A 14,571-nucleotide genomic window follows, 5' to 3' on the forward strand; every position below is an offset into this window, starting at 1 on the left:
CTACACTAGTGTTCGTACTTCGTAAGTCAGAATCACTCTAGAAGAGTCCTGATAGCTTCTTCGATCTATTCTTTTTTCCTAGCAAATGCAAAATTGTAATGGTAACTCATGATAATGGTTGTTGCATATTGTGCACATTCTTTTTTTACTCATTCCCAAGATGGATGGCCGTAGGCATAAAGAGAAAATGAAGTAGTAAAGGATAATCAGTATGGTAAAAGTTCATAATCTCACAATATATCAATGTTTATTCTTCATTGTGTTATCCAAGGAATCATAGTATTATAGTATGAGTTAGTATTTTGCATTGACATCCGTGACAAAATTTCCTGACTTCGCCCCTGTTGTTTACTCATATAACTGTCATACATTGTGCGGCCTTATCTGAACTGCATATGTTAGTATTCCAAGTTCAGTACATTACTATGTAATATGACTACATCTTTTCAGTAACATTAGAGCAGCTTACATATATTAGTTAATTTCTACACTTCCTTAATTTTTCTTATTGATATTTGTAATGTTCCATGCTTCATTGCCACACTGGTGTTATTTGGGCACATGGTGTTCCATGGGTGCAACTATTGGTGTGTTAGCTGCGTATGCATCATCTACCTCAAGTGGAAGTGGAGTGCAAGATGGTTCCTTGCACTTGCAGGAGTTGATTGGTCGTCAATAGGTTGCTATTAACCTTGCTGATAGTAAGAAGTGCTACAAAAATTTCCGTCTCCATCCATCTGCATTCCAGTTGTTGCATTCAATCTTAGTGTCCAACCATGGGGTAAAATCCACACGACAATGTGATTCAGTTGAGGCCTTAGGGATGTTCCTATGGGCATGTGGCACAAGACAATGCCAGAGACAAATGTCAGATAGATTCCGTAGGTCACTGGACACCGTGAGTCGGAAGTTCAGTGAAGTGTTAGATGCCGTGGTCTCTTTTGCACGTACTATTATTAGGCCAACAGATCCATTGTTCAGATGTGTGCATCCTAGGCTGCATCAATTCTCACCATATTTTGATGGGTGCATAGGAGCTATAGATGGAACGCACATTCCGGTGTCAGTTCCTGAGCATGCACATGATGATTTTATCAATAGAAAGGGGTTCACTAGCCAGAATGTCTTGGCTGTTTGTGACATGGGCATGAGGTTCACATTTGTCGCTACGGGTAAGAAGGGTGCTGTCCTTGACACTGCTATTTTGAGGGAGGCTTTAAACCAGGCTGAGCATTTCCCTCACCTACCCCAAGGTGAGCTTATTTTGTTTGTAAGGTTTATGGTAACTAACATATATAGGACTGCCATTCTAAATTGCTTTATGTATACCAATGTTGATATGTAGGAAAGTACTATTTGGTGGATTCTGGTTACCTACTGCGTGAGGGTTATATGGCGCCATATCGCAAGGGCATCTGAGTTTAATGCCAAAGATCCTGAGAATTTGAATGAAATTTTTAACTACCATCATTCGTACCTTCGGAACGTTGTTGAACGGTCTTTTGGAGTGCTAAAGAATAAGTGGCAGATTCTACGAGGGATATCGTTATATACTAGCAATCAAAGATTATTGTTGCATGCTTTGTGCTACATAATTTTGCATTGGACAACAACGAACTCGGAATGGATGCGGCTGACATGTTTGGTCATGGCACCTACTTTTTTAGAACTGGTGATGAAAATGACCCTGTATCAGATTGGTTAGCTGCTACTGCCAACGACGATATTAGTAAAGTACGTGATTGGATTACGGCTAGAACTATATGGTTTGCATTGATTAGATTACATTCTTGACCACATGATTTTGCTGATTTTATGGTTATAGTAGCATGAAATCTGTTAGGGGGTAACATGCAACATATGTATGGTTAATTTTATGTGTGTAACATCTGGTGAATTCTGTCATCCGTGTGTCTTGGATTGAACATACTTTAAATTATCTTCTGTAAATTACCTAATTGCAATCTGGATGCATGGAGTGATTATGTAGAGGTATAAAGAATTCATGCTCTGTTCAAAATTGTTTTAGGGTGCTTCCCGCCAAGTTTTGATTTGTTGAGCTTCAAATGAAATCAGCGTTGGTTGGCTGCACTGTTGGGGCTGCAGCTTGCTGTAACGGGCTGCTGCAGCTGCAGCCAGCACTACCGAACAGATCCGTAATTTCCTCGCGATCGCACATATCTCCTCCTCGGTTTTCTTTGGAAAAAAAATCGGATCGCGTTTTCCTCGCAGTTTCCTCCCGCGCTGCGGTCCGCTACGCCATGCCACGTCATCGTCTCGTCTTCCTCCCCTTTGCTCCAGGCTCCAGCACCACGACATCCTCCCAGCTGCGTTTCAGGGGGTGTTTGGTTCCAGGGGCTGAAGTTTAGTCCCTGTCCTATCGAATGTTTAGATACTAATTAGAAATATTAAATATAGATTAATTATAAAACTAATTGCATAAATGAAGATTAATTCGTAAGATGAATCTATTAAGCCGCTAATTCGTGAGACGAATCTATTAAATCTAATTCACGAAGTTTCGATGCAGCCTGGGAACCCAGCACCCCCTCGCTTCACCGCCACCATATATAAGCGAAATCAAACCAAGATCACGAGGAAGTTTCGCGGTTAGCGGTTACTCCACCACCACCACCACGCCACCACGGCCGAGGCGCACACCAGGCACCACCCAACCCAGCGCCCGCCGATCGAGAGGAGAAGCAGCAGCCAGCAGGGCAGCAGCAGCAGCAGCCACACCCGCCGCCGCCGACCGCCGGGGAGAAGAGGAGGAGGAGCTAGGAAGGGAGGATGCTCCGGGGCGTGGAGCTCGCGCGGCGGCGGCGCGTGCACTACCACGGCGACGCCGCCTCGTCGGCGGCGCCGGGCGCCGGGGACCACCACCACCACCACTACGCGCACGCCCGCCGCCACGCGGGGGACGCGGCCGCGGCGGGGCCCGCTATGGCGGCGCGCATCCGGCTCGAGGAGAAGCTGCGCGGCGCCGCGCTGCCGCCGTCGGCGACGTCGCCATCCAGGTCGGTTGCCTCTTTGCTTCCACCCCCTGCCCCCCTCCTGCCCTGTTTTCCAAGCTTTTCGTTGGGAAGATACGTGCTGACCCAAAACCAAGCGATTGGACAAGAGCAGGAAAGATTGCTTAATCCTTTCCTGCACTCCAAGATGTAGGATCACCCTGCGAATTCTCTGTTTCGCTGAAGAAGAAAAAAACATTCAGTTCGAGCAAGATTCTCGAATGCAACCATGCTACCTGCTGAAAGTGACATGGCACGCGGTTTCTGAATTGTTTTTGTTAGACAATAATGGAGCGGTTGAGATTTAGATGTAGAGCTCGTTTGATTACAACAGCATAAAGCCAAGCAGCCAGCCTGATGGCGGCTTCGATTCGGAGGCTCCAACTTTCCGAAACTTCCCATGTTAGATCGATCAGAGAGAGCGCAATGCTCCGTTGTTTTGCTGTCGACCTATGACTTTGACTTGCATCTTTCTTTGTTGATGTCTGAATCGCGTGATCAGATCGCTAGAAGGTAAGTAGGCCTAACATGGGAAAGGGGTGTTCCTTTTCTCCTGTTTTTTTTTTTGGCTGCCACATCACAGGATTTGTAGTGTAACTGTGTACCTACCGCGACATTCTTTCGCCGTCGATCTTGTCATGGGTTCTAGCGAATTCTAGAGCCTGAATTATTGTGCGCCTACTTGGAATATGGAATCTTGCATGTGTTGTAGCGTGTGTTTGGATACACCCCGCTAAAGTTTAGCACCTGTCACATCGGATGTTTGGATGGTAATTAGAAGTATTAAATATAGGCTAATTATAAAACTAATTGCACAGATGGAGTCTAATTCACGAGACGAATCTATTAAGCCTAATTAGTTCATAATTTGACAATGTGGTGCTACAGTAACCATTTGCTAATGATGGATTAATTAGGCTTAATAGATTCATCTCACGAATTAGCACAGGGTTCTGCAATTAGTTTATAATTAGCTCATATTTAATCCCTAATTAGCATCCGAACATCCGACGTGACACTACTAAAGTTTCGCAGCTGGTATCCAAACACCCCTGTGTCTTAAAAGTTCAGTAACCCCAAAAGGTTCAGTCGAAAGAACACGGTTCAGAGGAGCTAGTACATGCCATGTGATGAGAGAACACTTGAGTCTGCTGTTCCAAGTAAACGGCCGGGCGATCAATCAGCCTCGTTTATCTGAAAGGATTTTAATTCTGTTTCGATCAAGTAAACAGTCACGACCACAGAGGTGATATATAAAAGTAAAACCATGACTAGATTAACCTACCTCCATGTAATGTCAAGAATTAGCGCCAGTGAACAAACCCCAGTAATCTAACACTCTGTCGTCGATCTGTGAACGATGCAGGTGGAGCCGGCTGGTGGGAGAGCGGCAGGGACGGCCGGCCTCCGGGCGCCGTGGCCGACGAGAGCCGCAGCGGCCGCAGCAGGAGCAGGCCGAGCGAGGGATCCCGTCGGTGACACCGGCCCTCACCACCGCCTCGGCGGCGTCGACGGTCGGCGGCCGCCGGCGCGCGGAGCTGACAAGGACGCTGTCGAAGGTGGAGGTGTGCGCGGTGTGCCTGGACGAGGTCCGGGAGCGGCGGCAGCGGGTGACGCGGCTGCCGTGCTCGCACAAGTACCACTCCGAGTGCGTCCTCCCATGGCTCGCCATCCAGCCCGACTGCCCCTGCTGCCGCGCGCTCGTCCCCTCCGCCGACACCCTCGACTAGTGTGTAGTAGTAGCTAGCTGCTGGCGGTGACGTGGCAGTCCGGCCCTGCAGGCTGCAGCAGCTGCTGCAACAAGTCTCTGCATCTGCAACTGACGATAGCTCTTTCAATTTTTTTTTCTTTTCTTTTGGTTGGTTTGTGTAGTAGGAGGCTGTAACTGAAAGTTTGCCACATAGAGAAATTAAGTTGTAGATGCAGGGTAGTTGAGCTTTAGCACTGGGAGATGAGCTTCTGATGCTGTGCTTTTGTTCAAATCCATGTCAATTATGCACGAGCTGTGATGTGTGTTTGTATTTTTGCCTGTAGTGCTTCATGATCTGTTGCTCCGGTATTGTGCAGGGTTTCTTTTTTTGCATTGTTTTCATTTTGTTTTCCCACTTGTTGACTAAGAAATGGTCCTTGAATGTAGATTTTGACAAGTCATCTAGGAAAAAACATGAGGAATAATGAAAGAAATTAGTGGCTACATTTAAATTTGAGGTTTTGTTAGTGGTATTAAATTTTTTTTATTTGCCGAAATATGAACTTGGAGATGAAATTTTCGGAAATTGTTTGTTAAGGTGCTTCGGTTCAAGGAGGATCCCAATTTGTGCTTTGGGCTGGACTAGAATTTGAACTTTCTGGCCCACAAACGGCAAGCCCAAAACGCCGTTCGACAATTTGTTTATTAGCAAGAGCAAAGCAGAACAAACAGGAGTCATGGACTCATGATGACGTGTCGAATAAACATGAAATGAGTTTTCGTTGGCTAGGAAACTTGGATCCAAGACAAATGCTGACGGTTGAACAGGAAAATAAAAAGAAGAAAGAGATATGGCCTAACTTGTGACGGTGTTCCCCATGATAGGTGATGGATGTACTGAATGAGCTGCAGCGGTTTGACTGAATTAGCAGAAATTTTCATACATACCACCTTGCTTTGCCCAATGTTTTCTTTTTTTAAAAAAAATATATCAGGAGTCAGGACACCGATCTAGGGAGCTGCTTAGTATATGCTCTTGGTAACTCCCATTGATCCTTAGGCCAATAAACACGTATTTTGAACGTAGCTCTAGTGACATATATCTCTTTAAATGCCCTGATTGTTAACATTACATTTTTTTTTGCGAAATGATTGTTAATTTTACTAATTAGGCAAGCTGAAAATATCATAAGTGGGGTTTTCTCAATAATATGCTCTTGGTAACTAGTAACATTAACTTGCCATTTTAGTTTTGTTTTTCGCTCTTAAAATTAATTACACGGAATGATATTTTGTATTTATTTTACCAATTTTTGGGCCGACCAAATGACCCAAAAGAATTGAAACTTGCATCCCTAGCCTTATGCCATTTCAAGAATACTATTACAATATTCGAAAGTAATGCTATTTGGTTTAACTAATATATTGTATATTTTTTATATGGGTACTGAGAAATAAAGAGGTCATGCCTAATTAAGCATCTCTGCTTAATGTGCTCATCTTAGCAGACCTCTGTCCCATTTGATATGAACAATGCATCGATCAACTCTAATAAACCAAGAGTTATCCAATTTCAGATTTTTTTTTCCACTTGGCTTCCGTGTCTTTACATGACGAATGGATATGCTTCGGCGCAGCTCGTAAGCATGTTTCGTCCACTGCATTAGTCCCGGTTGTAATTGGACCCGGTACTAATCTGAGCATTAGTACCGGGCCTAACGGCTAGTCCCCTAGGGCCGCCCCGTGACTCCCTTTAGGCAATAACCGGTACTAAATTCCTTCTTATAAATCCTCCTTCCTCCTCCTCCTACCCAAGCCATTCACCACAGCTCCAGTTTTATCCTATCCATGACGCCATAGGGGAAGTGCTGCTGGATTGAAGACAATTTCGTTGGGATTTCACTCATTCAAGTGTTATAAAGGTTAGAAACTTTATCCTCTCTTGATACATGGTTAGTATACTAAGTTTTATACTTTAGAGCTAGAGTAATTTGTGATTTTTAGAATAAGGTACAATGGAGAAATTTTTCATTTATCTACATATGTTATTTAGAGCTCATATTTGTGATTTTTAGAATAAGCTACAATTTTTTGGATGCTATGTTTCGTATTAGTCAAAAAAATTGATACGAGGTTAGAGAAATAATTTCATAGTTTAGTACTTTTCAAATATGAGCTAAATAAATTATGACAAATATGAGCGAGATAAATTGTGGTATGTAGAGATAATAAGATAAAATAAAGGTACATAATTAATCATTTTTAGAATAAATTACAATGGAGAAAATTTTCATCTATATGTTATGTTTGAGCTAAGTAAATTGTGGGGAAATTATATAATTCGTTCATAGTTTAGTCATTTGCAAATATAAGCTAAATAAATTGTAGTACATAGAGATGGCTTTTGCTGCTGGAAGTAGTGGTGATGATGAGGGCGATTGTCGTTCCTCTCGTGGCAAGGGGAAAACCATAGTTGACCCTCATGATAAGCCGAAGAAAATGAACACGTGGGAGAAAGCAATGCTTCGTTATGCAAAGATGTCATGAAGATGCTGTTGCGATGGGTCATGAACCTCCTTTTGGTGGTCGTTATGCTCCACCGCCACTCACAAGTGTTTCAGGTCTACTTAGTACTACCGTTGCAGGAAGCACAAATAAACCACAGGATGAGGCTGGGTCAGTGAAACCTTCGTCTTCATTGCCCAAGGATGCTTAAAGTCCTCCTAGATAGTACTCAGTGGATGGTTTGTCATAGTGTATCATGTTGTTTGGGTCTGAAATTTAAATTTGTGTATTTCTATTTAAACTTTCAGCAACATTTGAGTTTAATGGTATTTGTATCATGTTTGTTATGTTTCATTTATAATTGTATGGATGATCAGAATATCTTTGGTTCGGTAATACTTTGTAGATGAATCGAAAATGGATGTATAACACAGACAAATGCTCCATGAAGTATATTAATGGCTTGCGTGGTTTTCTCGATCTGGTAGAATCTAACAAACTGCCGTTCGGTTTCATTTGTTGTCTATGCAGAAATTGCAAAAATAAGAAGGATTACACATCTAGAAATACTATTCACGCTCACGTATATAGTTCTTGATTCATGCCTAATTATTTTGTTTGGACCAAGCATAGGGAAAGAGGAGTTATGATAGAAGATGATGATGTAGAAGAAGATGACAATATTCCTGACTGGATTCAAGGAGGTGCCTTTGCAGATGCTCCAATGGACGGGGTTGAAGAAGAGATAGGTGAGGCAGAAGATCCTATCGATGATCTAGGTCAGGTGTTGCGAGATACAAAGGAAGACTACAAGAATGTGAAGGAGTTAAAAAAGTTCAAGTGCATGTTAGATGATCATAAGAAATTATTGTACCAAAATTGCAAATAGGGGCACAAAAAGTTAGGTACCACACTGGAAATGTGACAATGGAAGGCAAAAAATGGATGATAAGGGTTTTGATGAGTTAATGAAAATCATAAAGAATATGCTTCCCGAGGGGAATGAGTTGAGATGAGTTAATGAAAATCATAAAAAATATGCTTCCCGAGGGGAATGAATTGTCATACTCAACGTATGAAGCAAAAAAGATTGTTTGCCCTCTGGGTTTGGAGGTACAAAAGATACATGCATGTCCCAATGACTGTATCCTCTATCGCGGTAAGGAATACGAGAAATTGGAGGCTTGTCCAGTGTGCGAAGCGCTGCATTATAAGATCAAGCGAGATGACCCCGGTGATGTTGAGGGGCAGGCTAGCAAGAAAAAAGTTTCTGCAAAGGTAATGCGATATTTCCCTATAGTACCACGGTTGAAGCATTTGTTCAAAAACATGGCACATGCAAATTTGATGCGTTGGCACAAAAAAGAACGTAAGAAAGATGAAATGACCAGACACTCTACTGATGGGTCCCAGTGGAGAACAATTGATAGAGAATTTCCCGAGTTTGAAAAGGATGCAAGGAATATACGATTTGGTTTAAGTACAGATGGATTCAATCCATTCGGTGAGTTCAATAGTGGTCATAGCACTTGGCCTGTAACTTTATGTATGTTCAACCTTCCATCCTGGATGTGCATGAAGTGGAAGTTCATTATAATTTCAATAATTATCCAAGGCTCAAAACAACCTGACAATGACATTGATGTTTACCTAAGACCGTTGGTTGATGAACTTTTATTGTTATGGAAGGAAAAATGTGTATGTGTGTGGGATAAGGACAAAAAGGATACTTTTAATCTACGAGCATTGTTCTTCGTAACCATCAATGATTGGTCGGTGCTCGGTAATCTATCTGGACAATCAAACAAGGGATATCGAGCCTGCACGCACTGTTTAGATGATACTTGCAGCATGTATTTGAAACTGGTCGTGTATACGGGCTATTGTTGATTTCTTCCTGCTAAGCACCCATTAAGAAATAAAGGGAAGCATTTGGAAGGGGAGGAATAAAAACGTACTAAGCCCATTCACCATAATGGTAAACATGTATTTTCTATGATAAATGATGTGAGGGTAGTCTTTGGCAAGGGCTCTGCTAGCTAACCTGTTCCGAACGATGAGGACGGACATGCACTCATGTGGAAGAAGAAGTCTATATTTTGGGAGCTACTTTATTGGAAAGTCCTTAAGGTCCGTAGTGTGTGATGCACCTGATGAAAAATCTTTACGTGATCATGCTTGGCTTCTTGGGTACATATGGAAAGGTAAAGGATACAATTGAAGCACACCGGGACCTGAAACGTATGAAACAATGAGATGGCCTACATTTGGAAAAGAGAGATGATGAATATTATTTGCATCTTGCTAGTTACACTCTTAGTAAGGAAGAGAAGGAAAGCATGTTTGTGTTTGAATAGTATCAAGGTCCCATCGGGCAACTTCTCGAATATACAGGCAATAATAATTTTTAAAGAGAAGAAATTCATAAATCTAAAGGTCCATGACCGCCACATCCTGATGACACAACTGCTGCCTGTTGCACTTAGGGGTATTCTACTAGAGAATGTGACAATTGCAATCTTGAAGCTATGTGCATTCCTCAACATGATTTCTCGGAAGGCAATCCATCCAAACAATTTACTAAAACTACAGAATGACGTGGTGCAATGCCTTGTCAGCTTTGAGATGGTCTTTCCACCTTCCTTCTTTAATATCATGACCCACCTTCTAGTCCATCTTATTGAAGAGATGTTTATTTTTGGTCCTGTATTTCTACACAATATGTTACCTTTCATGAGGCTTATGACAGTTCTAAAGAAGTATGTTCGTAACCGTGCCCATCCGGAAGAAAGCATCGCAAAGGGATATGGAACAGAGGAGGTCATTGAGTTTTGTGTTGACTTTATTGGTGACCTAAGTTCGATTGAAGTCCCTGTATCACGCTCTGAGGGGAGACTCAAGGTAAAGGGCACACCAGGGAGGAAAGCTCGGATGGACATCAATGAGAGTACATTACATAAAGCACACTTCACGATCCCGCAACAATCATCCCTAGTAGCTCCACATATGGAGGAGCACAAGACCATTGTACGGTCCTCAAACTAGGGGAAGATTGAGGCCTGGATTACACATCATCACATTGACACTTTCGCATCTTGGTTGCGGCGACGACTGATGGGTGATGACACGATTGAAGAGCAACTAGCATGGTTGGCTAGGGGTCCATCTATCTCAGTATCGACATTCAAAGGATATGAGATAAATGGGTACACATTTTACACGAGAGCCCAAGACCAAAAGAGAACAAATCAAAATAGTAGTGTCCATATATATGCAATAGACAACAATGGAAAAAAAGACAGATACTATGGTGTCATTGAGGAGATATGGGAACTGGACTATAGACCTTTGAAAATTCCTCTGTTTTGATGCCAATGGGTGAAACTTACTGGAGGAGGCGTAACGGCAGACAACTATGGGATGACAATAGTGGACCTCAACAAGATTGGATATAGAGACGAACCATTCGTCCTAGCCAATGATGTGACTCAAGTTTTCTACATGAAGGACATGTCAAGTAAACCAATAAGGAAGGTTGCTAATAAGTTAGATGACCAACCAAAGCGCCACATAGTTCTTCCGAACTTCGAGCACAAATAAACCATTAGCTGAAGCCTCCATGTACCATTGGTTCAATTTTTACATCTTCGTTGGAAGACGGTCCACCAACTTATTTTCACATCTAAAAGTATCAAAGTAATTTTCACTTATTTTTATACATTTCTAAGAATTAATATGATTTTCTATAATTTCTAGCTACTTCAAGAATTTTTTTTCTAAGAATTAACAAGATTTTCTATAGTTTTTCTTACAATTTCTAGCTAATTTCTATTGCTGTAAAAATAAAAAAAGGATGATGACGTCAGCGGCTGGCTGTGGGCGTATGTAAGTAGCCATGACGCGAGCCCACGCCCGGCCGTGTGGAGGGGCCGGGGGGCACGGTGGTGGTGGGGTTGGGGGTGGCGATGGCGGTCGATGGGGGTGGCGACGAGGGGGCAGCAGCGGGGGTGTACGGGCAGGGACGGCGGCGGCGGCGGCATCAATCGACGGGGGCGGCGACGAGGGCGGCATGGAGGGCGGTGACAAGGGTGGCGATGGGAGCGGCGACGGGGGCGTACGGGTTGGGGGCGGCGTCGGTCGATGGGGTGGTGGTGACGACGACCGATAGGGGTGATGACAAGCTACGGCATACGAGTCGGGGCGGCGACGAGGCGGGGCATCGTCGGAAGAGGCGGGGCAGTGGCGGATTTGGCGGGGCGGCGGTGACGGGCGAGGCGAGGAGGCGGGACAGACGACGACGACGATGGGGGCGCGGCGGCGTGGATTCGGATTGAATGATGAAATGGCTAAGTGTTGGGGAACACGAAGGAGCGCCTCCTACTTTAACCTCCCCAGTATCGGGCAAGAAGCCCACCTGGTACTAAAGGCCCTTTAGTACCTGGTGGGGGCAACACCTAGTACTAAAGGCCTCCCTTTAGTACCGGGTGTACTAGGGGTGGGTGCGCGCGCGTGAAACGAAATCCACCCCTTTAGTACCGAGTGTACTAAGAGGGGGGAGGGTGGGTGCGCACCCGTGAAATGAAATCCACCCCTTTAGTACCGGGTGTACCTAACACCCGGCACTAAAGGGGTTGCTTTCTACTATTTCAGTTTCCGCCTAAACATCTTTTTATTTTTCTTTGTTTTACAATTGCTATTATATTAATTTATTGCATAGTAAATGAAATAACATTCATAAAATTTGGAAGAACAATTTGGTAACTTGATGTTGATTAGATATACCATATAAAAATATTAGATGCAGTCAAATATCAAAATTGGTAAAGTTATTAATTTTAACTTACTAATAGGTTATAATGGTCATAATACTTATGTTAACTTTAAAATTCAAAAAATAGATATTTTGACCATGCAAAAATTTAGAAGAATAGCGCCTGTAGTGTTATTAACATGTTTACCATGACTTAATCATGTACTTGTTTAATTTTACGTAAATTTATTATTTAGTATTTAATGGTGCTACAAAAAATTGAAATATTTAATATTTTAACCATGAAAAATTCAGTTCTTGTTTAATAGGGTGAGATTTTTGCAAATAGTATTGTTAATAAACACGACGGATACATGACATATCATTACAATGCGTTATTACATTAATTTGTTCCTTTGTTGATAACCACATGAACAATATGTCTATATATATAATAGTATCTCAAATGTAATATTATAGATAAATACAACTTCATATATATATATATATATTAACATATTAGAACTAGTATACGTAAAGGAAACAAATACGAAATACTAATATAGAATAAAGAAACAAAAAAGAAAATGAGAAAAGAAATAGGGAAAAAAATAAATTAGTATCGGTTGGGAAGACCAACCGTACTAATTTGGTCACCGGTTGGTCTCCCCAACCGGTACTAAAGGCCCTCTTTTAGTACCGGTTGTTTTTCAACCGGTACTAGAGGTTCCCTTTAGTACTGAACTAGCAATACCGGTTGCGAAACCGGTACTAAAGGACGGGGCTTTCCCTAGCAGAGATGCTTAATACCACTAACGGATATACCATTGTTAACTGTGACGACAAGCGTAGCTTTGCTTCACCGACCCTTCTATCTTGGACGAAAAAGTTCTCGTTCCCGGATTACTTATACTATATAGGAGTATGTTGTACAAGAACAGTAGAAATTTAGACAGGTTCATGTTTTATATATAGGAGAAAGACTGCTCAGTGGTTGCATTCAACAGAAATTTATTTACAGAAAGTTTATGAATTGTCTGATACACATGCACTGCACGATTTGTGGAGGTATGAACCTTCCCCATTTGTTGCTGGTCCACTGATGTGTGTGTTTTCCGCACCTCCTTTCAGCTTTGTCCCTAGCTGATAAAGCATTTCCCTTCAAGCTTAAAGACACGTGCCGGTGAAGAAGTGAAAGATCCCATGGCAGGGCATGTGCGACCCGGCTGGCCGATCGACGAGGCGGAAATCCTGTACGTCCAACATCAGCGGCGGCGCGTCTCCCGACCGGCCGGCAATTTGCAACTAACGGAGCTAATAAGCTAATTAAGCTGGCTGGTCCCGTGCGAATTCTCCAAGTAACAAGACCTCAACAAATGTCAACGGGAAAGCCTGGTGATGACTGGTCGATGACAAAGCCACTTGATCAGAGGGGGGGAGGGGGGGGGAACCAATATTCCAAAGCCACTTTCGGGGCTTGTTGAAAGACCAAAGCTAGCCAAGATAGCTGCTAAGATCATTGGCTGGGCGCGTGCATGCCGTCGCTGTCTTATCTGGACGGATTGGATGCAGGTGGGCTGGGCTTGTCTTATTCGGCGCCCTTGCTCGCTCTCTTTCATTCCATGCTCGGCATTGACTCTTGCCTTGGAGCCACATCAGCTTCCTTCCACCACCGGCCTGCACGAATTTACACGCACGCATTCACTTCCAACGTCCTGTGTGTACTTGTGATGTATCGGTCCTGCGTTTCTGCTAGTCTCAATCATGCATACTGCTTTAAAGTTAAAGTAACCAACAAAAACAACAGGTTAGTAGCAATAAGCAATGACCTGTACGATCGTTAAGTTTGGTGTGTGGCTGGATCGATGGAGGGCGGGAGCAGAGCCACATTTACGAGGACGGCGTAGACGGGGACCGGTTGCTAAAGCCATCATATTTTGGCGCACACGGGTGTGTATAAAACCGAAGGATCCAATCCCTCTTGCTCTATGTGATGTGATGAGGTTCACTCCCTGCTCAAGCAAGAGTTTAACGCCCACAAATCGTTGAGAGAGACGGAGGCATGTATAGCATCAAATCAAATCCTCCCTTCCCTACTCCCCCCACGCCAAATCGATGCCGATGCTCGCTGCCGTCACCTGCCTCGCGCGCCGCCGCCGCATGCACTGCCGCGGCTGCGACACCGCGGCGGCGGCGGCGGCGCTGGAGCTTGAGCTGGGGCAGCATGCCCCGGGCGACCACCGCCACCGCTGGCGGGACGAGCCGGCGCCCGTCGGCATGCCCGGCGGCCGCGAGCAGACAAGCAGGCAGGGACGCCGGTGGCTCCCGCGGGACGGAGGGCCGGCACTGGGCTCCCGGCGGCGGCAGCGTCAGGCGGTGGCGGCGGGCGCCGAGCAGGTGCCGGCTCCGGAGGAGGTCCGCAGCCAGCCTGGACCAGGCTCGTGTGCTACCGTGGTGTTGAAGAAGGCGCCGGTCGCTGGCGACGCGCGCGCGCCGGCTTCGGAGGCGGCGGCGTCGTCGTCCGTGCTCTGCGCGGTCTGCCTCGAGGAGGTGCCGACGGAGGCGGAGGCGACGACGCTGCCGTGCTCCCACTCGTACCACGCCGGCTGCGTGCT

The 14,571-nt window shown here is 44.3% G+C and overlaps 1 protein-coding gene across 1 annotated transcript; it reads left to right on the top strand.

Annotated features, from left to right (window-relative positions):
* Positions 1 to 2,585: 2,585 nt before the first annotated feature.
* Positions 2,586 to 5,155, top strand: LOC117833975 (uncharacterized). Its single transcript, XM_034713569.2, has 2 exons — positions 2,586 to 3,017; positions 4,378 to 5,155. The coding sequence occupies exons 1-2, from the start codon at positions 2,791 to 2,793 to the stop codon at positions 4,739 to 4,741; spliced, it is 591 nt and encodes a 196-aa protein (XP_034569460.1). The 5' UTR covers positions 2,586 to 2,790; the 3' UTR covers positions 4,742 to 5,155.
* Positions 5,156 to 14,571: the final 9,416 nt, after the last annotated feature.

Source organism: Setaria viridis, chromosome 8 (genome assembly GCF_005286985.2).
Source record: "Setaria viridis chromosome 8, Setaria_viridis_v4.0, whole genome shotgun sequence".
NCBI classification, from domain to species: Eukaryota; Viridiplantae; Streptophyta; class Magnoliopsida; order Poales; family Poaceae; genus Setaria; species Setaria viridis.